The sequence below is a fragment of the Thermobia domestica genome, chromosome 2 (genome assembly GCF_964235325.1).
Source record: "Thermobia domestica chromosome 2, izTheDome1.hap1.1, whole genome shotgun sequence".
In the NCBI taxonomy this organism is placed as follows: domain Eukaryota; kingdom Metazoa; phylum Arthropoda; class Insecta; order Zygentoma; family Lepismatidae; genus Thermobia; species Thermobia domestica.
The window spans coordinates 336,990,899-337,017,562 of NC_137455.1; the positions used below are offsets into that span (position 1 = coordinate 336,990,899).

Below are 26,664 nucleotides of genomic sequence, written 5' to 3' on the forward strand. Positions count from 1 at the left end.
GTCTTTGAGATCCCCGATGATCGATGTTTTTCTTTTTATGGTTTGTCACTAAATACAATGATAGTGTAGTCATGTTAAGCAAACTTCCTTCTAAAAAAAACCATCTTTAACCCAGGAGAGAATCTGTAATGTAGTCACAAAGTTACGTCCGTCCTCTGAGCCTTGGCAACACTGATTATAGTTAGGCGCTATTTTTTGTTTGCATAGAAAGGTTTGACATTGTTTACCATAACGTACTTCAAATGTTTTGTCAATAGCTTTATTTGTGTTGTTTACGCTGACTTGAAGATTGCGTGACAACAAAAAATGGAATTAACTCGTGAAAATTTTCGTGATATGATTTATTACGATTTTTGACGTAGATTATCAAGACAAGAGTGCATCGACCCACTTACTTCAACATTTGGAGATGAAGCCCCATCCGTTGCCACTGTGAAACGCTGGCATAACGATTTTACTCGTGGCCGCCATTCGCTCACTGGCGAAATTCGCGAAGGTCGTCCAAAATCAGTTATTATTCAAGAAAACATTGATGCTGTGCAAAACCTAATACTGCAAGATCGTCATGTGACATACTGTGAGATTGAGGCAACCCTAAGCACTAGTTCCACCAGCATATATAAAATATTACATGATCATTTAACTGTGAGAAAAGTTCTTCCTCGTTAGATCCCATATAATTTGACAAAAACTCAAAAAGAAGTTCCCGTCGATTTGTGCACACAAATGCTCAATAAATACAATGGCGGTGCTTCAAAAGACGTATATAAGATTGTAACAGGTGACGAATCATGGATATATGTATATGAGCCAGAACGTAAACAGCAGTCGAATGTATAGGTGTTTCAAGATGAACCAAATCCAACAAATGTTGTTCGCGCTCGAAGCACATAGTCTCGTTTTTTTTTTTTTTTTTCGGGAAAACGGGTCATGTGGCAACTGTGCCTTTAGAGGAACATAGAACGGTCAACTCTGAATGGTACCCAACAATTCGTTTGCCGGAGGTCTTCCATCAAATATGGAAAACAAGCGCCATCGCTTCATCAAGATAATGCGAGCTCTCACACACCTCGTCTAACAACCGACTATTTGAACACTCAAAAAATCGAATTGATGGGTCATCCGCAGTACAATCCTGATTTGGCAGCCAATGACTTCTTTTTGCTCCCGAATGTCAAGAATAAATTGCGTGGACAACGATTTTCATTGGCGTTGATGCGTTCAAAAACCATATTATGGAGGTGTCTCAATAGAAAAAATGCTTTGACAAATGGTTCGAACGAATGCAAAAGTGTATTGATCATAAAGGAGAATATTTCGAAAAACAATAAATCAATTTTCAATGACAAATTACTGTTTTTTCATTGTTAGGCTCAAAATATAAATAGTGGCCCTCGTAATATGTACAAAAATATTAAAGAGAAGAATTAAGGTCACTTCTTTCTGTACGCGAATGAGGACAAAAATTTTAATTATTTTAATATGGAGTTTGCAACCCTGATAATATCTACGAGAGATTTGGCAACATAACCTAAGTCACAATGCTTGATTTTACTCCCTGTTCACGTGTTGTGGCTCGCTCTTTCTTATATTAGTCTCCCTTAGAGAACAGTCGTTTAAACGCCTCCCCTTGTGTACAATGTAATCTCACTTTTACTGTGACTAAATAAACTTTTTCATACTTAGCTCCGTGCAGCGCGCGGAAAAGGAGGAAATACGGTGAAGGTTATAAGCTGAGTGCTCGTTATGTGTCTGCACTGGCCAGGGCCTAAAATTGAGTGGAGTACTCCACACTTTGTGGAACTGTAGAAAAGGAGTGTGGAACTATAATTCTTAAAGTGTGGAGTGGTATTAATGTGGAGTACCTTACTTTTCTCGGATAATGCTTTTAAACGCGTTTAGTGTGTCAAACTAAGTCTTACTGATTCAATACATTCATTATGCAATGGGTTACTCAATTCCATATAACTGCCATATTTGTATTGATACAGATGTTCTGCAGTTCGCAATGCAATATAGAGAGGGATCATCTTGCAGTATGTTGAAAGTTCTGGACGCTTAAAGCCTTCTGATGAAAATCTGGAAATCAGTCATTTCATGCTCTGTCAACAAGTCTAGCCCGAGTTATTGCTTCGAAACCATCTTCTTCCGATGTTGAAAGACTTAAGGAGATCTGATACCTCTTCGCTTAGGTTTCTAACTCTCCATTTGATAACATGTAAAATTTAATATGGTAATTTCTAACAAAGTATTGCAGGTAATGACTTGAAATTTTTAATACTAATACACAAGACCCATATAAATCCAACCACGGTCTCCAATTTACGTTACATGCGTTAGATTAATTGTAATACATTCTTCAGTAAGTTTGGCAACAGAGAATAAAAAGTATGCTGCAGAGGGGAGAGGGCTGACCATCTGTTTGCTTGTTAGCTGCTTTTAAAAGGACGCTCTTACCAGAAAAATCACGTTGTGATTCTCACTTCTCAGTGGTTAGAATGGTCTGGACTGTAAGAGCCCGAAACCACTTCTTTCTTCCTTTCACAGTTTGTTTATTTCTTCCACCCCCTGCAGTCACAAGAAGACAACTTGTTTCGGAAAGCATTTTGAATTAGTAGCAAAAAGCAAAACTGAATGACACCACGGACGGATTAAAGGGAGGGGCGGTCACTCCCTCCAAGAACATTTGAATACTTTGAATAATCGGAGTAAGAAACTAGAAATTGCGTAATCCAATAAGAAAAGTTTGTTGAAGTATACAGATCAAGACGCATTTCAAGTGTTACAGTATTGTACTCTTCTCCCCTCCCCTCCCCTCCCAATTCCCTTCTGAAGAAGTTCTCTTTTGTTTCTCTGTTCTATATTAGCCTTTACACTTACACTTGCACTATCCAGTATTGATTTTGACCATACCATCTGCACAGCAAGGCGAATAAGGTTTACGAGTCCTTCCTGCTCCCCTTTTTAAAAATTGCTAATTATAATAAAATTTATCGAAAACAATTAATCTCAACGATAAAGATTTATACACATTCATTCTTGCAATCTTAAAATAAACTCGCCGCCTGTCGCGTATGCTAGCGATCTAATATATACGAATAGATGAAAAGTTAGTTTGAAGCCTTATGTATTGTTTTTCTGTAAATAAGTCCGAATTCATATTTGTTTCTATTGTTACATCGACAAAAGTAAGTGCCAAATCGTTTTAGGCTCGTTGGTCTTTGCGAGGTCCCTAAAGATGCAAGGCCATGGGCAGTCGCCCACCACTTGAAGCGCCTCTGCACTAGAGGTCTGCACGTGCTCGGGCCTACAAAGCATGCATCAGTTCGGGCCCGGGAGGGGTTCGGGCAGTAGCGTCATTTCAGATTTGGCTTGGGGGGGGCAAGACCCCTTGATATATGTAAAATTTCGCGTTTTTCACTGACTTACTACTATTCTATTGATAAAATACATATAAATCTCAAACTCAGAGGGGCAAATGCCCCTCCCTGCCCCCTAAATGACGCCCCTGGGTTCGGGCTGTGAATTTTTAAATATACAACCATATTTCTCGGACTTTTTCTGGCCTAACTTTGTAAATATTGTGTAAAACGATACAAATTACACCTTTCTTTCTGGAGGACTTTTAAAACACAACTGCAAAATCAAACCTCGAATTGCCGTAAATAAAAATACAATTTTGCATTAATAATTAAGTTTCTGTAATTCGGACTTATTTCGGGCTCATTTGATTATCACAGAGCTCAGTCCGGGCTCGGGCCTAAATACTAAGACATATTTCGGACTGGGTTCAGGCCTCACATTGTAAATTCACGGGCCAGTCCCGGGCTGAAAATTTCGGCCCATGCAGACCTCTGCTCTGCACCCGCACACATTCCTTCCTAGTCCAGAAAATCTCCTCCCCTCCGCATTGTCAATAATGGTAAATTTGTTCCTCGTATATTTGCTTATTATTGTAAGAGAAGTTCAAACCAGAACTCTAAAATTTGTTCGTTCTCTGGGGTAATGTGAGTAATGCAAATTAAGAAAGATATGCGTAATATACACATGTCAGAAAAACTTGATATCAATTTGAATAGACCTTGTACGTAATGTTTATTTTAGAAATAATAAACTTATGCATATATATCGAGACATCTGAAATTCAATGTTAAATAGCGGCGAGTGAGCCAGAAGGGGCGTGCACTATTCAGTTAGTCAAAGAACTCGTAGCTTGAAAACTACAATTTAAACCAATATTGAATTAGACAAATTTGTAAAAAGTAAGATAACCATAGTTGGAAATAGTGTGTGTATTTTTTAGGAGGAAACTCAGAAGCACATTCTCGATAAAATAATAATAATAATAATAATAATAATAATAATAATAATAATAATAATAATAATAATAATAATCAGTGGCGTATTTAGGGGGGCTTCCGGACTTAAGCCCCCCTGAAATCTTACTATAGTAAAGTATATGAAATATCTTGCAGAATTTTCACATTTTCAGGCAAAGCCCCCCCGAAACAAAATCGTAAATACGCCACTGATAATAATAATCTTCCTCACTTCAATCATAGGTTGATGGGCAAGAAGGAAATTTTAAAACTTTTCTCTCCCCTGGGAGAGCTGTTTTATAATTTGATAAGGTCTCTTCTTCGTTACTGCATCTATCCTTGGTCGGGCCGCGGTGGCTCAGTGGTAGAGCGTTCACCTCTAATGCATGGCGTTCTTATTTCGATCTCAGCTCGCACCAAGTGAACTTTGTAGAGGACAAACACCATGTGTGGGGGTTTCCTCGGGGTTCTCCCGTTTCCTTCCACTTTCTGCATTCCACCATTTCCTTCATTTCTCAACATCACGAGCTCCTTTAACCTACCAGGCTTAACTGTGGGATGTAAAACTTATAGATTTTTCTATCCTTCCACTTCCTGGTTTTTCTTCTGCCTTTTCCTCTATCAACACGGTGTCCGATCTGAGTGTCGAATAAGATAGGTAACAGGTAAGCATGCTCTTTCTTCTCTTTCCTATTATCTTCATGATCTGTCGTCCTTTACTAGCTTCCTTTAGTACGTCTTCATTACTTCCCTTATTATTATTATTATTATTATTATTATTATTATTATTATTATTATTATTATTATTATTATTATTATTATTATTATTATTAATCTTTCTACGGGTACATCTCGCTTTTGTGGCAAGATTCGCCCATTCTAAGGTTTTAAACTTTCGCTCTTGATTATAAAAATCCATTATACATTATAAAATCTATACAAAGAAATGTAAAGGTCTACATCTTATAAATAGTGTACACACATTCTACCATTATAAAAATAGTATACATCTTACAAAAATAAATTATCAACGAAATACCTCACTACTGTCAAACAACATTTGTACTGTATATATATTTATATTAATTATATAGACTGTCATGTCTTTTAATCACATGGCTACCCAGCTTGCCTCACGACGATGGGCAGACGCCAATAATTTGAGTATTCCTGCAGGGAATCGAACCTAGAACCAGGTGATCAGGAGTCGAACGCTCTAACCATTAGACTATGAAACCCCATTGAATGACTATAAGGTTAAAATTCAAATGATTCTACAGTTATCAACGAAATATTTCACTACATTTCTAACACTAACGACATTTATACTGTTGATACATTTATATTAATTACTTTATGAAAACGAAACTATATATCTGAAATGAAAACGATCCTACAAAAAGCATTTTTTCCCAACAAAATACCTTACTATTGTCAAACAACATTTATACTCTGTGTACACATTTATATTAATTACATTATAGAAAAGAATAGAATGATTATATGCTTGTAGTTAACTCATCCAAAAAGCAATTATCAATAAGATATCTTAATATTGTACACTGATTACATGTACTGTACACTTTGTATATTACCAATACACTAATGTCTGAAAATTGAATAAAAATATTGTATGTATGAAATTATTACATTGACCCCACAAAACCAATTTTTGCCAAGTCTAATACCATCTTTCAAAGACATTACTTTTAGTTTTATTACAAATTAGAGCATATATAGCATCTTATACGAGAACAATATAGAACTTCTTATTATGATAAAGTACATTTAACACAAATACGTTATTTAGGTACAATATTTTTGTTCGTTCCAAATTTTTAATACAAACTACTGCTGCTGTTGTCTTTTTACATTTACTGTCTTCGAGTTTATTTTTGTTTGTCGAATCTAACACTGAGGTTCACGACGGAGAGGAAGTGACTGTTCCAACAATTTCAAGGAGTATGACTGCTATTTCTATAGGCAGGCGACAAAAGGGCAAAGCTGCTTAAAACAAGTTTTTGAAAAAAAGGAAAAAAAGAAAGAAAATTAGAAAGAAAGGATCAGAGGCGACATTGGTTTTTAGCCTGAAGCGCTAATAAATCACTACCACGTGTCGCGAAGACTATTAGGGCTAGAGGTTCCGAGGGCTCTCAATTCCTTCAAAAAGATCTATCCATATACTATATACAGCATAGTTGCCAAACTTACGGAAGAATATATTACAATTAATCTAACGCATGTAACGTAAATTGGGGACCGTGGTTGGATTTATATGGGTCTTGTGTATTTGTATTAAAAATTTCAAGTCATTACCTGCAATACTTTGTTAGAAATTACCATATTACATTTTACATGTTATCAAATGGAAAGTTAGAAACCTAAGCGAAGAGGTATCAGATCCCCTTAAAAGTGACTACAACGTATTGAAAACAGATAACAGACTGTCTTTAGCTCCCACTACTGTGAAAAATTACCTTCACGTTAATATAAATGTGGGTCCGTTGGAAGATTTTAGCCCAATCCCTGCTGCTATGAAATGGCTGGCCAGAAAGAAAAGGCGTTTTGAAGTTGGTAGGAAGTAAAAGGAACAGCCCTGGTATGACGGTGTATTTGCCTTGGCAGAAAACAGACTGAGATAGCGTGATGATCACGGAAAAATGACAGTGAAATTCTTATGTAAGAAAAAGTGACTTTTTTCTTCCAGTGTGACTATTTTTCTTTTCTGTATTTTATGGTTTAATACAGTACAATTAAATATGTATCCTAATGTGCCTTTAATTTTGTTTGCTCTGGATGCCAAAATTTTCCTAATAATAATAATAATAATAATAATAATAATAATAATAATAATAATAATAATAATAATAATAATAATAATATAATTTTTTTGGTCGCAGTTAAACATGATGTACTGGACAGAACACTGATTATATGTCTAAAGAAATGCTGACTAAACTAGTTTCTCTATACTATATAAAATTTTTACCAGTGTGGAGCTGTCATTTAGTTGAATTTTAGGCCCTGGCACTGGCTTCACACAAGCAAGACGAGAGGAATTCCTTGCTAATCACAGGAAACGGAGTGACTCGTATTATTTCAAGGCGACTCCGCAGTAGATTTTTGAAGCATTGTGCGTCCTTCATATAAATACCTTTATTTTGAAAGCTTTTAAAGGAAAGCATTTAGAATATTAATATGTTTTCACTAAATTTTAAATTGATTTACCTGTTAAATGTTACTCTGAAGGTAAACATGTGAAGCCGTAGACAAATGTATTAGTGTTAAACTTCTAATTCAAATAAATAATAATAAAACACCAGTAAGTAGAGACTAGTCGATTGTTAAGTCATGTAGGGCATTCGGCCTCCGCTGGATTTACGGAACTTCATGTACTTGGAAGTTTCCTAATTTATATGGGGTTAACAAATGTATATCGGTATAGGATGACAGTAGGTCTATATTCTGATGCTGAAATGAATTACTCATTTGCTTTAAGGTTGATTTCGAGTTTAGCGCCCCTTTCAGCACTGTGCAGCAATGCATTGCTAAAAATTTTGGAAGCATTCGCTCGACTGTTTTCAGAAATTAGCGTATACCTCCCCTTATTCAATCCATTACATCTCTGATTTAAAGTGAGTACACGCGAATTATAAAAATATTAGAAGGACATTCGCCGTATACCCTTCATTACATCCTTGGCACCAAGACTATATGAAACATAGACATATAGCTTAACGTGAAATCTGAAACTACCACTGGGGATACAACCCGGGTCTCCTGTACCGAAAGCCCGTGAGCTAACGATACAAAAAAAAAAAGTGATTTAACCGAGAAACTTCTAATAAACATGAGTGGAAAAAAATCATCTTTCAGAGTTATGAATCGACGAAAATTCGAAAAATCACTTTTCAGTATTACAGAATTAATCTCAAATAGCCCTAATAAATCTCGACAAACATGTGCACGGTTCGTAAACTTTCATGACTATCCAATATACTGTATTTGACGAATCACACTTCTATGCACCTGTACCGAAATGATAACTGAAATTATTCTTTGATTAATACTAACTTGATTCTGATTAAACGTAAAAATGTAGTGTTCGGTTGCAGTGGCGGCGGTTGGACGTTAAAAGTGGGGGGGCAAAGCATGATCTGGATATTTGTATATCAGTGTTAGTTTTCTTGCTTGCTTGTAACACTTTGACGGAAGGTTGTATAACTATTAGGATACTGTCTTTTTCAGTTAAAATACCGTAGATCTTGTTTCATATTTTATTAAGTAAATTGACAAGAGCAACACAAGTAGTTACTAGCCCTCTGTACTCTTAAACAACGAAGGTGTAAGAAGAGATTTGATTCCTTGCTTATGAACATTTTAAAATTCTGTCTCGAAAATTGTGTGATCAGATTAAAGGGCTTATTTAATAACAAATGTTCAAAACAAATAGAAAGAATAATATTAGTCAAATAATCACAGTAATAAATAATGAGGCTTATATTGCAAAAGTTATATTGAAATTGGGAGTTAATGAACAACTTATACTTTTAATCCCACTGATGCTATTCACTCTTTGAAAGACAGTGAGTACTACAAGCATATACTACGACGTTTAAAGAAATACTTTTGAAGCTTCCCGAAACATGTTCGTTTCCATTAGGTACAGTTTTCACTTTCTTGGAATACGTCAAAACTCAACAATACTTAGTCAGTCCATATTCCAGTTATACAAAATAATCCTAAAACCTAGAATTATGTTGAATTCACTAAATTTAATTGTATATAAAAATGTATATGTACATCCCTAAACTCGTATATTACTAACTAACTAACTCTATGGCCTATGGAACCCGGAGGTTCAATGCCGCTTTCACAAAAGCTCTCCACTGACTTCTGTCCTTAGCTAATTGCATCCAGTTTCCACTTTGTATTCCAATCTCTGCGAGATCCATCTTCTGTCCTCCTATCTGCACCTATGTCTACCTAATGGTCGTTTTCCGATTGGTTTCCCAGTCAAGACTTTGAAGGCGTTTCTACTTTCTTCCATCCTAGCTACATGACCGGCCCACCTAAGCCTCCTAGACTTGACGACCCTAACAATGTTGGATAAACCATATAAATTATGTAGTTCCTCGTTATGAAGTTTCCGCCATTCCCCATTCCCGTTCCTCTTGGGTCCGAATATTCGTCTCAGGATCTTGTTCTCAAATACTTTTATTCTATGTTCTTCCCTCAGAGTAAGTGACCATCTTTCGCAACCATACAAAACAACAGGCATAATTATCGTTTTGTATATTTTAAGCTTCAAATTCCTCGACAGAATTCGCGACGACAAGAGATTTTGAACCGAATAGTAACACGAATTCCCTGCTTTTAGTCCACATTTAATTTCTCCGTGAATATGATTTTCCTCTGTTAATATTGATCCTAGATATTTGAAACTATCCACTTTATCAAAAAGGGGCCGCGGTGGCTCACTGGTAGAGCTTCATCTCTGGTGCTAGGGGTTCCGGGTTCGATCCCAGCCCCCGCCAAGTGAACTTTGTGGTGGACAAACACCGTGTGCGTGGGTTTTCTCGGGGTTCTCCCGTTTCCTCCCACTTTCTTCATTCCACCATTTCATTCATTACTCATCATCACCGTCTCCTTTAGCCTCATCGGCATACCGTGGGACGTAAAACTCAAAGATTTCATTTCATTTCCACTTTATCAAAAGTATTATTTAATATTTTAACGCATCCATATATTGCTGTATTCCGGTCCCGTCGCACTTCCATGTATTTAGTTTTCTCTGCATTTACTTCTAAACCCATGTCCCTGCAAGCGTTTAATAAGATCTCTGCATTTCTTTCTATTGTTCTCCTATCATCCCCTATTAAATTTACATCATCAGCATATGCCATAACCTGGTGTGTACCGTTCAACTCTAGGCCCTGGTTGCTATCTTTGATTTTCCTTATAGCGTATTCCAAAACGAAATTAAATAATAATGGCGACAACGCATCTCCTTGTTTCAGGCCATTTTCGACGTGAAAGCTCGTGGACAAAAATTTTGCTACCCGGACTTTACTTTGGGATTCATTTAAACATATCTTAATTAATTTAATTAGCTTTCTCGGTATTCCAAGTTCTGTAAGAACGTTGTATAATGTTTCTCTCCTAACCGAGTCGTACGCCTTTCTAAAATCAATAAATAGTTGATGTACCGGAATAGATGATGTATTCCCAGGTTTTTTTTTTTTTTTTTTTTTAGTATTTGGCGAATGGTAAATATTTGGTCGATAGTTGATCGATTTCGTCTAAATCCACACTGATTTCCAATAATTTCATCTGCGTATGGGGTCAGTCTTGCTAATAGGATATTTGAAAGGATTTTATAGGATGTTCACAGAAGAGAAATACCTCGATAATTATTACAGTCAGTTTTGTCGCCTTTCTTGTGAATTACACTGAAAAAAAAAAGTAGAATTTGTTTCTTATTACTCTCTTTTTAATTAATAGTTCTTATTGAGCTCCTTCGTGACTAAGTGGTTAGCGTACACGCCTTTGACGTGGAAGACTCAGATCCGATTCCCGGCGGGAGCTCATGTGGTTCGGATTGCACGTTAGTCATTAGGTCCACGTCTCATATTACCTCGCTGCTGGACGGGATGTTAAACTCAAAAAAATCAAATCAAAATATTCCTTACTATTGGAAAGAAGAAAAGACATTTTAGGAACTGTCGACTTTTGTGTAATTAAAGAATAACTTGTGGAGGACTTTTTTTCCGAAATGTTATTTCAATTAGTTCCAAAGCGGCCGACTAGCATATCAAGCCCTTGTAAGAAGAAATGAATGTACGCTCAAATTCTGGCGCTCCAATAGGTTAATTTTTGGGTCATTTTTCGTGGTAATTAAAACGCAATTCCTTTACTTTCTTAACTCCATGGGAAGACAACCAATACGTACTCACGGAAGAGCAAATCTTTTATGACACCATTTTTATTGGATGAACCAATAATACCTACAAAATTTAGTATTTCGAAATGAAACTATATACATTAATGAGTCACTTCAAAAAAGTGGGGGGAAACCCCCCCCTTTGCCCCCCCTAATCGCCGCCCATGTTCGTTTGTATTCTATTTTACAAAGTTTCATAATGAAACCCCTCAGAAATCCGAATTTGTCGAATGAATTTTGAGTGAAGACATCACACCCCAAGATACACCTCCTTTAGGTTCGCCACTGTGCATATTTTTTTTTTTTTTTTTTTTTTTTTTTTTTAGAATCCTCACTACTTGGGATCGGATTTAACTTGGCATCTGCGTTTACCCTTCCTGATTAAAAAAAAAATATTCCAAGTAAGTTTTAACAAAAAAAAAGTTTAAAAAGACGACTTTTAAGATGAAGAATAACATTATTTATTGAAATTGGTTAAGAGTAAGGCAATTACAGTACTCAATTATTTTCTTCGCTCTTTTCTACAGTGCACAGCATCACTAACGAAGTTCTTTTGTACGTAACTCGATTCTGTAAGATTCTCTGGGCGGTACTGAGAGAAAATTCGTTGATCAAGCGTTAGTCACGTGATTACTTAGTGTTGTATTAGTTCTGTGCTAAGAAGGGTGTACTTTTTGGTATTCAGAGTCTGATTGGAGTTTAGCTAATACGTTTATTTCGGTATGATTAACTAATACACCCCAACATATCGAGTGAGTAGTGTTGTAAAATTTCCGGAAATTTTAAACCCGTTGGAAAAACCGTTTTTTCCGGTTTCTTTTAGGAAAAATTGGGAAAATAACAAAAATCTTTGTATTAGGTTAATTTTACTAGTAATGGAACCGTTTCTTTCTCAAATGCGTGAAAGTGTAAGTTGAGAAACTTCAATACTGCGAATATTTAAAAAACAATCAATCGAAAATAAAACTGTTGTAATTATTCTTGAAACTAATAGTCTGCACTTATTTCCTTTATATGCTTTTTAGTTGTTTATCGTGGTTGTGCATTAATTACAGGACTTAACAGCTGCATACACATATAACATCATGAAGCTTTTCTGTTGCAACAAATAGAGCTCTTGAATAAAACTGAGTTCTTAGTGTGCTCTTTGATCTGGTGAAATCTTGTTAATTTTAACCAAATTACTTCTTAAATTCGCAGTAATTCTAAAATTGACAGCAGTAGTCAAATTTCACTAATACTCAAGCGCTAAAACATACAATTATTATTATTTAATATTCCAATATAAACTTTTATATAAACTTTATGCACAAAATTTTGTATATAAATAAATACCTGTTTTCTAGTGTGACAAATTATATAAAAATGAAAGTGGTATATTTGTAACAACAACTTTTGAACCATCAGACCGATCTCAATAAAATTTTCAACATAGATGGTGTTCGGGCCTAAGATAGTTTTTATCATTTCACTTTGAATGTGCAACTTGGAGGAAGGAAGGGGGATGTATATTGAAAATGACAGATGTTAGTGTCGAATCTATAGTTTTCGGAACCGCTGAAATGAACAATGACACTTTCGATGTCGTTTAAATCCAAATTCATGTCCGCAACTTTAGGGAGGAAAAGATATATAAAAATGATTTTAAATGGCCGATATTAGTATCTAATCCATAATTTTCGGGGTTGCTGAGATGAACACTTTCGATGCTGTTTAAATCCAAATTCATCCCCGCAAGTTGGGGAAAGGGGAGATATATAACAGTGATGGGAAATTACCGATATTAGTATCGAATCCGTAGTTTTTGGAGTTGCTGAAATGAACAGTAATACTTCTGATGCCCTTTAAATCCAAATTCAGCGCCACAACTTGGGGGAGGGAGAAGGGATAGATACATAAAAATGATCGAAAATGGCCAATATTAGTGTCGAATCCATAGTCTTCGGGGTCGCTGAGATAAACAGTGACACTTCCGATGCCGTTTAAATCCAAATTCAGCCCTGATCAGTACTCCTGAAGGGGGAGGATGACATGTAAAAGTAATTGAAAATGACTGATACTAGTGTCGGATTCATAGTTTTTGGGGCCCCAGTTCATTGGTGACAGTTTTGGTGCCCCTTATGTCCAGCATGAAATCTGTTCTCACAGTGAGAAGAACGGGTATTTTCCTATTATTTAATAATAACGAACGGCAGTTTCGTATGTTATTTTTTTTTTAAATATATTTCTCGCTGCTCAAATTTACACTTGTGCGGTGTATAAGTATGTGTAAATAAGATCCTCTCTCTTTCTGAGTTGTTCGAAAAATATACAGATAATAAAGAGAGATTTTTTTTAAAACCAGAAATCAGAAAACTAAAAAGTAAAGTTAAAACCTGCTGCTTTAAGTACTTTTCCTGCTAGCAAAATACATTGTATATACGCTGCAGACACATTACAACAAATAAGATTAAGATCAGTCGAAGTAATAGTTTTTAAATTATATTTTACGGTTTTTGCCAAAAGATTTTTTAATGGGTTCAAAATTTCCGGAAATTCTACACAGCACAAGTAAGATACATATCTCCATTATATATATATATATATATATATATATATATATATATATATATATATATATATATATATATATATATATATATATATATATATATATATATATATGATTTTAACATACCGGTATGATATTAACTAAAATAATTCTGGCCCCGTTATTATAACACTTCCCTGCCATAAAGCGGGAACTTCATGATTGCTTAAGATAATTTAAATGCATCTCTTCTTAATTAATTTTATTTTAGTATTTTTTTTAGCCATAACTCCATACTATCACGGTGCTAACACTAAAGGAGTGGTACACATATATTTGTTGACACAAATTTTCCCTATTCTAATACAAGAAACTTAAGCACTCAATGATCTTAACTGTAAACTATTAAATATACAATATTTTTCATTTTAAAAGCATAATGTAGTAAAATATTCGAAAATTTCAATTTTCCCAAATTTTCCGTTTTTTTCCAAGCTCGGGAAAAACACCGTAAAAAACTGTTTTTTTACCCAAAATTTCCGATTTTTTTCAGGCCTTTACAACACTACGGTGAGCAAAATAAAAGTGGTATCTACGGGAAATTAGACGTGCGCATGTGTAGTCTGTAAAAATGAAAATATATGAAATACGAAATTCGAAATATTTTCTTTTTGGTTTGGCATCAAAACAACTTATAAATAGTTATGAAATCAAATTATAATCAACGTATTCATTTCAAAGTATGTATTTACGGGGGGAGTGGAAATAAGTAGAATTCAATTAATATCAGCTACAATAGAAGGATTATGCTGTAATGATAAAGGTAGATAATTTATCGAATAATTGTATGCACGGTATCCTTCAGAAAACTGGAAATTTTCTACTCATCTCTAACTGTTTCATTTTCCATAAGGTGAAAGGAAAGAAATATATAAAGAAATACAGGTTATAATTGCCTTTGTATTCTCATAATGGAAGTTTTCTATGACTAAACCAGGGTGTCCTGTGCTCTCAATTAATTAGTCACATGTGATTAACTTAGTCAACTACTATGCACTAATCAGAGATTCTGAATACACTTCTGATAACCATGTGTTAGTCAATATATATATATAAAGGTATTTGACCATAAGATACTTTCAAAATTTTTGTTAAAGAAATTATAGCTATTAACAGCGTATTATGAAGATGATAGCTTTTAACGTTTCCATTCTCTGTTGTATTCTTCACAATAAATTATTTCCTCCAAACAGAAAATCAGTTTTACGAAAGGACGATTGAGGCTAAGACCCACGAAAGAAAAGAAGGCCAATGAATAACGTTAATCGCGAGAGCAAATACACAGAACCCTTAAGTTGTTATGCGACCTTCTGTAATGGGACTCAGTAAAGCATTCAGCAACTCAACGACTGTTAAAAACAGGAAATTTCTCCAAATGAAGTTTGACAGTCACTTCTTTTCTTTTTTCTTTCTTTCTTTCATTTTTTCTTTAAATGTTTCACAAATAATTGACACGAGCAAATTACACAGGGCTTCGCTCAGATCGTTAACACCTTCACAAACTGTTTGTTTTCTTTTGAAATCCCTAGTTTTTTATAATGTTTAAAATTGACAAAGTGACAAAGAAATATATTCAACTTATCTAAACGGCGTTTGAGTATGTTTTTAACACATCTGTTGCTGGCGTAAAACCACAAGGCTCTTTGCTTATTTTGAAGTTTCTCACGTAGTGGCGCAAGTTGTCTTACTCCATTAGGAAAGCCTACAAATACCATACTCCAAATGGGCTAAAGTCAATAAAAGAAGCGTTTCTATTGGCGTCAGAAGAGTGAAGGGGTTGGAATTTCAAATATTCCTAGAATACGTCTCTCTCTCTCTCTCTCTCTCTCTCTCTCTCTCTCTCTCCGTTTTTCTACAGTGCTTGTTGCCTGAAGGGTAACAAAAAAAACAAAAAAAAAAAAAAACGATGCTAAGTTGAAATATCTTCGACAAGCACTTAATATGCATTCACAGAAAGAAACCTACTGCAAACATTGCGTTGTTTATTCCTTAACTTAGCTATTAGACAAGTGGCGTGGTGATTTACGATCCATAAAACACATTGGGCGTAATATTTCTGTACTCGCATGACATAGAAACAGTTGTTAAAATCAAATAATTTTCAATTTGCATTAGGTTTCACGCAAAGACTGCACACTGACTAATCCAATCCAGTGCGAATCACTAATACAACATCGAATACAACTCTTCTCTTTTTTCTTCTTCTTTTTTTACGTTAAACTTGTTTAAATCTGATTTAAATTCTTTTAAACACACATGTTTAATTGAACATTTGAGAATTATTTCAAGAACTAGTAATCATAGCAGGAAAACAGATTTTCCTATACGGTATAAAATGTCAGCCAGAAAAAATATCTTTCTCCTGCTTAAAGCAATTTTTCCGCACTGAGCATTAAATATTTTTAGAGATATACATATTTCCAACGAATATTTAATGAGTATAATATAATTCGTGGCATCGTCGAACCCAAGCATCAAAATAATTATTGTGGAAAAATTCAGTGGTTTGCTTCTTGGTCCATGATTTTAAAGCTGTTTTAACTTCATCCAAGTCATTGAATCTAAACATCACGTAGATTTACTTTCATAGGTCCAAATAGGTAAAAGTCAGAAGTGTCCAAATCAGAGTTGTAGAGTGGGTGAGGTACTACTGAGCAACTCAGTTTTGCAATCGCCTGAGTTGTGAAAAATGACGTGTTTGGGCGTGCCTTATCGTGATGGAGCTTAATTGAGTGAACGTCTTCCAGTGATCTCTTCTTTCTTATTGCCTCCTTAGTTTCCCAAGTGTGGTTATATAGCTGTCGCTGTCAATTATGGCACGATGGTTCAGACAATGAACAAGAATAACACCCTGTGAGTCCCAAAACACTGTTGCCATAACCTTCTGGGTTGATCTACAAGATTCGAATTTTTGGGGACGTGGAGAATCACTGTGGCACCATTTTTTGGATTGCACTCTACTCTCTCAGTCCTGATTGTCAGTTTCAAATGCGTCCAGGAGTTCTTGACAAACTTCCACTCGCCTCCTCCGATTGACAACAGTCAATTGCTTTGGAATCCACTTAGCACAAACTTTGTGATATCCCAAGTCAACAATTATTCCTTTTGCAGAGCCACACGAGATGTTCAATGCATCAGCAACATTCTGAGCTGCAATGTGTCTGTCTCCTCGAATCTGTTCATAAGCATGTTCCCGATTTGCATCTATGACTGATGTCGGCCGACCGCTTCTCGGTTACCTGCATTTTTTGTTTCTCCGTTTTTGGAAACTTATTTACTCAACGCCGTACATTTAACTGATTTCCATTAAAGTGTCCCCATAAACATTTTTTTGAGCGATTATGGATTACCTTAGGTGGACAACCTTCTTTTTCGAAAAATTCAATGACGATTCTTTCTTTTAGCTTTAGATTGATAGTTCTAATCAGTCAATCTGGAAAAGAAAAGACCATATTAATAAAGTAAGGTTTCCTCTATCATGTCATGCATAAACACATCAGTAGCTGCAATAGAAACAAAATTATACCAAGGAAGGCTTTACTTTTTGATCCACCCTCATATTTATAGGTTGTTTCAAAACTACACCAACAACGTTTGGGAGATGATTTCTGACACCAAGATAAAACAAAAAGTATAGACCAACCTGGGTGCACAAATGCTTCCTTTCGGAGTTATGGGCTGTCGAAAACATGCAAAAACGAAATTTAAAGTTCCATAGTTCCAAAACTATGGAATCTACCGTAGTCGGGTCAAGATTTCACTTAAGAACTAGTATGTGTCCTAACCAAAAATACATGTTTCAGAATTCTAAGGTACCTCTGCAACAATTTTTATAGAGGGAGTTTGGCTACGGCCATATAATCTGAAGTATTCACCAACAACCTCTATAAAAATTGTTGCGAAAGTACCGCAGGATTCTGAAGCTTGGACATTTGTATGGATTAGGACACATACTAGTTCCTAAGTGAAGTCTTGACCCGACTACGGTAGATCCCATAGTTTTAGAGCTATGGGCCTTTAAAGTTCGTTTTTTTTTTCATGTTTTCGGCAGTCTATAATTCCGAAAGAAAGCATTTGTGCACCCAAGTTGATCTATACTTTTTGTCTTATCTTGATGTCAGGAATCACCTACCAAACGTCGTCGGTGTTGTTTGGAAACACCCTGTATATATTGTAAAACTAAACTAACATTGAAGCTGAACAAGAGCAGTCACGTCATCTATTATGGTGACACTGATGCGACCACAAGACGACAGTACATAGCATGGTTAATGAGCACAAAATTATTGTAATCTTAATTCTCATTTCTGTTAAACTAAAGGGGCAGGGTAGCTCAGTGATAGAGCGCTTACCTCTGGTACGTGAAGTCCTTGATTCGATCCCTGGTCAAGTAAGTTTATTGTGAACAACATCGTATTCGTGGGTATTGTCGAAATACGCCCGTTTCCTCCCACATTTTTATTCAACCGATTCCTCCATCATCATCATTCACTTGCTTTAATCATTTATCCGTCTTCCTTAGCATAAAGAGCTTAGTCATGCAACATTAAACCAAAAGATTTAAACTCATTTCTGTTGTACTAAATGGCATACCTGCAAATAAGCTCTCAAGATCAAGTTTCGAGAAAATCCTATTTTTATGGCGTTAAAAGTTTCATCATTCGTTGCCGATACGATACAGTTGATAGTTTTTCTTCCACTGGAATAGATTATTTCTCTCCTTATGTACTGTATATGAAAAAAAAATCATTTAAAAAGATATTAACCGACTTCAAGAACAAACAAAACAGAATCATCAAAATCGGTGCAACTTTGTCGAATTTATGGGTGATCATACAATTATAACTTGAACTTTATCAGTTATTGAAGAGTTTCTCAATGGCCTATCTACGAACATTACTGTTAGATCCTTAGTAAGTTTACATAGAACCACAAGGAAAGAATACTCTTTCATAAAAGAAAGAGAATAATCAAAACTGGTGGACTTATGTTGGAGTTATACGTGAACATAGACACAATCCGCCTTATGTAGAGTCGTTTTGACGTATGATTAGAGTCATACTAATGGCCTGACTACTGTAGGAAATATATGTAGTCGAACTCTTTAGTATGACACTAATCACTCCTCAGAACGACTCTGCATGACGCCCAATAAATTTTATGTCAGGCTGTTTATGTATATACCACAGAATTCAATGTAGTAAAATATAATTCTTGAAAAAGCAGTCTTTACTTAAACGAAATGGATTCTTCTTGTCCTCTGAACACATACAGCTCAAGAACCTCAATTAAAAATTACTGACTTTGAACATCTTTAACAGAAATCTTCATGCAAAGATCCAATAATGAGACTCTGAGTCGATTTCTTAGTAGAGTCATTATTCGATTCATTGTGCTGAAAAACTTTTCAAGGGTACCCGTTGACACAGACGTAGTTAATAAATATTTTTACAATGTTTATTTCACCAAGATAGTTCATTATAACCTAAAGTTAGAATATATTTTAATAGTGACACCCTTTTGTTCACACTTTTTGCCAAGAATTTAAAGGGTTTTACATCTGCTTGTAAATGATTCTATGTCATAAATAAACAGAAAAAAATTTCTGACATTTAACTCTGTTATCAGCTGAATACGATCGAAAGTTTCAAACTCTGAACACAAGGAAGTTAAACATAGTAAGCCTTATGCAGAGTCGTTTTGACGTGTAATTAGCGTCATACTAAAGGCCTGACTACTAAAGGAATCATATGTTAGTCGAACTTTGTAGTATGGCACTAATCACGCGTCAGAATGACTGCATAAGACCCAATTCGTCTATGTTAATTTTTTTTTATTTTTTTTTTTACATTTTTCTTCTATCGGGTTTCGGATTACTACACCAATCTTAGCTACTTTATTTTTAATGTCTTCGTAAGTTTCTTGTTGTAATACATCTTCGTAAGTTTCTGTAAGAGAACTTATTTATTGTGGACTAGTACCTGAAATTAGTTGTGGTAATATTGTTAACTGATAGTCCTCCATTTGTAAACATTTGCTTAAATTATACAGTGTCTCCACCATTAGACAAAGGGTCAAAAGGAAAGTAGTCTTTCGCATTTCAAGAAGTCCAGCAACCAATGAAGATCTGCATCATCCTGAAGTAAATGGTCAAAAGTTATCATTATTGATTCATAACATTTCCTAATGACACAAATGGTGCTATAATAACTTAGTCAATGTATATCTGTAGATTCTGGAATGTTGAATGCAGAATCTTCTGACATTTTTTGAATATCATGAGTACCATTTTCTCGTTTTGGAGATTAGCGAAACAGTTTGTATTAGGTTCGTGCCAGAGAAGTCCTGGTTTGACGTCTGGTTGAAAACTCACCTCAGCAATACAACATATGAATGCACAAAGGCTATGCGCTTAATGTCACAAACTATGTGCATGTCCAGAAAACAGGCTGAGGTGACAAGACACACAAGAAGAGTGCGTTGTTGAGTAAGTTTGTATGAAAGTTCATCATGGAGAATACATCATTCTTTATGAATTTTGCATAGCAAACTACAAAAAATATTAAGAGGTCATAAATGATGAATGAACAGAAAACGCAAAAGGATTTTCTTCGTTCTTCTCGGGACGGATGTGGTACAAACGTGTTGCCAACGAAATAAATATACAGAGCGTGTCCAATTGAAATATGTCCAGGAAGCACTGTGCAATCTACTGGGCGTCAAAGAAAGTATGTGTTAAGCGAGTGACAGAACAGTTACTAATAGACGTGCATTAGTATCAGACCACCTCTTTCGACTAGTTGGCATTTGACTGTGATGCCACAGAAAAGATATGGTGGCAATTGCAAACTTGTCTCGCGTTGATCAACACTATTTGATTCAATTCTTATCAGGAGAAGAATGTCAACTCAAGTGAAATTCACAAGAGAATGGGTATAATTTATGAGAAGTGTGTATCAGAGAAACTGTAACGAATTGGGCACGAATGTTCCAAAAAGTTTGAAAACACAGGATATTCTCTCCATATCCAAGTCAGGGAAATATCATCATCAGTGGTGACTTCGTAGCTAGAGTTGACGTGTAGATCGGCGGAAAAACGTACGAACGCTGGCTATGGAATTTGATGTTTAACGCGGTACAATGCACATTATCGTGCAAAAGAAGTTGTATCCTATAAGTATGAACACAATGGGTTTTTCGAATTCTTACTGCAGAATTCCGAATTCTTATGAAAGCATCTTCACATGGACGTGGGTCTGCAACATCTGTGTCGATATGTGGAAGATGATGAGGTCTTTCTTCTGCACATTGTGGCAGAAGATGAAACGTAGTGACACCATTTCGAACTCTCAATCAAATCAGCAACGCGCCTTTGGCGTGGGAGACCGGGGTTCGATTCCCGGCGGGAGCTCATGTGGTTCGGATTCCACGTTAATCAGTAGGTCCACGTCTCATATAGCCTCGCTGCTGAACGGGACGTTAAACTCAAAATCAACAACAATCAAATCAGCAGCCATTCAATGGTGGCATCCGTCATGCCAAAAGTTAAGAAAATGAAAACTCAACCGTTCACCGTCGAGCTTAGCGCCGTGGAATGCTTAGCGTATGCGCCTTTGGTGTGGGAACCCTGTTCGATTTGTTTCGGATTCCACGTTAATCAGTAGACCCCGTCTCATACAGCCTCGATGCTGAAAGGCACGTTAAATTCCAAATCAACTCAACTCAACCAACCGTTCGCCGACAAGCTTATCATTACGGCATTTTTCAACCATTAAGGACCATTGTAGTTTAAGGAAACTTGTTGCTATCAATTCTGGAAGCTTGCTGGTTGATTTTATTCATTAATGTAGAAATGTCTGATTTGGGAATGGTTACGTGAAATACTGTTTTTCTTTCATTTTTTTTTTCACTTTTCCTCATTTATATTATTTCCAGCCCCAAAACCAGTTGGCCGTCGTGTACGGAAACCTGGAATCGATCGGAAACCTCGCCAAGCATATAGTGCTAAACAACTTGAAAGATTAGAATCGGAATTTAAGGTAAGTGTAGGAACAAATATGTATATTTTATCTTGTTTCTTCAAATATCTTTCCTTTTGGAATTAGATATAGTAATTGTATAATTTTTTAACGCAAATTTCTAAATATACTAATAATATATACTGGAAATGTAAGGTCGCCCGCATATTAACCAGAGGATAGGACAGTCAAGCTGAGGTACAGTACTGTGAGCAATGCATAAAGGCTTATACCGTATATTCATTCGAGCACTTCCAGATAAAAGCTTCTCCAACGTTGTGATTAAATGAAATGGAAATGAAATCTTTAAGTGTTACGTCCCACGATTACGCCGGCTAGGCTAAAGGAGACGGTGATTATGAGAAATGAAGGAAGTAGTGGAATGAAGAATGTAGGAGGAAGCGGAAGAACTACGAGGAAACATCACGCACGCAGTGTTTGTCCACCACAAAATTCACTTGGCTTGAGGGATCGAACTAAGGGCCTCACGCACTAGAGATGAACGCTCTACCACTGAGACAAAGCGGCCCCATGTTGTGTTTAAGAAACACGATCAGCGTATTCGGCGATCTTTCTCCGCATTCTTTCCTACCTCCTTCTGCCCCTCGGCTTGGGTTGCCTGCCTCTAGTCAATGTACGGCCTGCCTAATAGTTGTGAGTCAAACAACTATGGTTGAATTAAAAATGTAACTTTGTGTACTCAGCGTTTAAGTCCCGAGTTCGAATCGCGAGAATTTGCTTGACAGTTTTATCCACGGTTTGGTTGACTTCTTTGTTCTTTACGAAATGTCTTCCTAAGTTTAAGCTTGCTTTCATTATGGAGTGGCTAAGCTGTATTCAAGACAATATTAATAAATAAAAATGGAAATAAATTGTGAAATGTTCATATTAAATTAAAATTTGTTTCTGTTTTTTAAAATTATTTTTATTTGTTGTGTGGTGTTAAAAATAATGTCATGTAGTAGTCTGAACTTGTTTCGAAGATTCTTTTCTTTTCTTTCTTTCTATTTTTTATAAAGTTTCTCCTCGAAGTTATATTCTAAATAAGTTTTTTTTGTTGTTTTTCTTAATGGGGTGGTTAAGAGTAAATAATCCAATGAGTTTATTTATTTATAATAGTTCTCTACACAGCCAAACTCCATTTACAAAGGAACATAAGTATTGTCATATTATTACAGATATATATATATATATATATATATATATATATATATATATATATATATATATATATATATATATATATATATATATATATATATATATATGGTGCCTTCCATTTCAATTCAGGCAGAGCATGTACCATCACCATCTCAGATATTGTTGAAACTTTTTTTATAGCAACTAGACATGTTTTTAAGAGACCCATATTTTTTTGTTTTGTCGAAAAAAATTTTCCCGCCAAGTAATGGGCCATCAAAGACGGGGAGTACAATTTATGAATTGTAGAAGACATGGAAAATGATCAATTTCGGAGCCTCACCATTCGGCTATGGAGACAGGTAGAGTTATAATTCTTGTTGTGGTATGTACATAGGGATATAAATAAACTATATTTTATTATAGTTTGGTTTGCGCATGCGTATCTTTTTGTACATAAATTAACAAATGAACGTCAATTTATCTGAAAAGTCGAAGTTTGCGAATTTTTTTCGAGCACTTCCGGTTCGAATTTTAAAATTCTGTTTTCACGGTTGGTAAGACCTAGTTACCCGCTTTCCGAAAAAAAATTTTGTATCGCTTCTGTGGTCAACCGTTTTGTCGCAAAAAATTCGAGAAATTGTAAAATTTTCAAAAATCGCCATTTTTGGGCGCCATTTTCTCGAAAACACCATTTTTTAAAATTCTGAAATTTTGTCAGATGGTTCAACTTTACCTGAATAATAAACACACCAAATACCATTCTCGACCAATGCTTCATGGATTAACTGCAGCCTTTTAAAGTTATTGAAGTTTCGCTAATTTTGATGTCACAGTTAGCAACACTGGGAACAATAAAAGTGCAATGATTTGATGATGTTTGTGGTTCATATTCATTAAATGAAGAATAAAAGGTTTTCTTGGCTGGTTTTTTATTATTTTGAACAAAGAGGCTCTTTGAAATAGTAAAATGAGCCCCCCCCCCGAGTTTTCTTAAACTGAAGTAATCTGAGGTGGAAATTACGATTACGAAACACACAAATTTTAAGTTTACTTGAAATGGCCATCCAATGAATTCTGATGATCTATAAAAGGCTTAAACTATTACCTCAGTATGATTTGGAATGCTCCAGACAAAGTCTCAATTAAGTGCGATGTCATTACAGTGATCGAAAAATGACAAAAAGTTAAAAAAAAATCGAAACATTTTCTTACGCGTTCCAAAGAAATTTACTGAATTTTTAAACAGAACAATCCCAGCATAAAAATGGGTCACTCGGAATTTTATAGTATTCGACTAAAGTGTGTCGGTCCGCAACCTGAGAGGGAAGTGTGTGTGTGTGTGTGTATTGTGCAAAATTTAAGTTAGCTGCTACTGCGTTGCTACAAATCAAAGGTGCAACCTGTATTGAAGCTGTCATGAGTGACCTATTTCCTTTAGTAGTATGATCCGTAGAAAATGACAGCTGTCTTCTTCAAGAATGTGGAGAATGTCCTGGAGTGGAAGAAATAAGTGTGGTGTCTTTAATTATTGATCCTGATGAAAATGAAAGTGGTTACGTATGCCATATGGGAGAATAATGATCTCGTTACAAAAAAAAAAAAAAAAAAACTGTGCCACTTTCTGTTTTCGTATTGTACATTGCCGGTTTAACTGAAAGAATTGTAATTCATGACTACATCAAGAAAATCCAAAGAGAATCAATTGCTACCGAAAACCACCGTATAAAATTTCAAGATACAAATTATATTTTACTTCATGTGGACTTCGTTGAAAACTGGACTGTTATTCTGCAAAGTGAAATTCAGAGTTATCACCGAAATATGAAACAATTGACAGTTTTGTTGTAATAAACGTCGATAAAACACACGATTCGGCTCATGTACTCATAGTCATAGACAAAATTCTAAACATACTCGAAGAAAAGCGAAAATATATTTTATAGAAAAAGGTTTGAATACGTGAAAATAGGTGTCTACAATTTCCCAAACCGTGTCAGTGATTTCTGATGGTGCTGCATCCCACTTTAAAAATCGCTTTCAGATGTTCGAGATGCAGACAGGTCCGATAAAGCAGTGTTTTTGCAGTGAAACCGGCCATGCAAGGGTCTCTGCGACGGTAGTGGGGAAGGGGGGAAACAAACAATGTGGCAACGCGCCATAGCCTTAGGCTAAAACAGATACACAGTATTAAAACCGCAGTAGAAAAAAAAATGAAATGAAATCTTTAAGTTTTACGTTCCACGCTTATGCCGGTTAGGCTAAAGGAGACGGTGATTATGAGAAATGAATGAAATGGTAAAATTGCAGAACGTTACGAGCTGGGATTGAACCAGGGACCCCAAGCACCGGAAGTGAACGCTCTACCACTGAGCCACCGCGTCTCCACTAAAACCGCAGGAGAATTCGTGAGTATAGTGCAAGTACAAACTCCGGGTATTACTCTCGTTTTGTTACCTGGAACTGAATTCGACGACTTCCGGAAGAAAAAAGGGAAAGTATGCGACCAGTAACTGGTATTCAATGAAGTTATCTTTGGCTTTCGGAAAATTGCGAAGTTTTTATGGCAGTAACGGGTCACCATGAACTAACTTCATACTTCCCCCAAAATCGAAATTTTGCAATTCAAAGTGTAGATTTAAGAAATCTGCAAAAAGGAACTTTTGTTATATACATATATGTATGATAACCAGTGGTGCGTAGCAGAAATATTATGAATAAATCATGAATTACGTGAAGTGCTGTTTATGCTTCCACATGAACCTTCAGCAGGGTACAGGTTTCCAGAAGAGCATAAGAGAAGTGAAAATAAGTGTTTTGTGACTATCGACAATGTGCTACGCAGGGGCGTATCCAGGACAGACTTCTGGGGGGGGGGATTGTAATACTGCTACTTAGAGCTACTTTTAAGAGCTCCAAACTCTGGGATGGGTTTTATTTATATATAAATAAGAAAGTTTCTTCTTCTGGGGGGGGGGCGGCAATCGTCCCCCTAGATCCACTCCTGGATGAGTTATGAGTGAACCAACATCTGTCGGAGCATCTGCACGGTTACATGCTATTAGCAAAGAAGACAACCACCAAGCAATAGATTGGTCCATGTAAAAAAAAAAAAAGAAAGAAAAAAAAGTGAAATTTTGTTTTCTAAGACCATTTTAAGTAAGTGAACTTGAAATTTGTGTGTTTCGTAATCGTAATTTCCACCTCAGATTACTTCAGTTTAAGAAAACGGAGGAGTAGAGGGAGGCTCATTTTACTATTTCAGAGAGCCAGGGGATATAGTTTATTTATATCCCTATCAAAATAATAAAAAAAAACCAGCCAAGAAAACCTTTTATTCTTCATTTAATGATTGTGAACCACAAACATCATCAAATCATTGCACTTTCATTGTTCTCAGTGTTGCTAACTGTGACATCAAAATTAGCGAAACTTCACTAACTTTAAAAGGCTGCAGTTAATCCATGAAGCATTGGTCGAGAATGATATTTGGTGTGTTTATTATTCAGGTAAAGTTGAATTATCTGACAAAATTTCAGAATTTTAAAAAATGGTGTTTTCGAGAAAATGGCGCCCAAAAATGGCGATTTTTGAAAATTTTACAATTTCTCGAATTTTTTGCGACAAAACGGTTGACCACAGAAGCGATACAAA

The 26,664-nt window shown here is 35.7% G+C and overlaps 1 protein-coding gene across 1 annotated transcript in view; it reads left to right on the top strand.

Annotated features, from left to right (window-relative positions):
* LOC145678728 (uncharacterized) overlaps nucleotides 1-26,664 on the top strand; it is a 100,827-nt gene that overhangs the window by 64,890 nt on the left and 9,273 nt on the right. Inside the window, exon 2 of the mRNA XM_081749169.1 lies at nucleotides 21,788-21,891. Coding sequence (XP_081605295.1) covers nucleotides 21,788-21,891 — 104 coding nt within the window. The remainder of the gene's footprint in view (nucleotides 1-21,787; nucleotides 21,892-26,664) is intronic.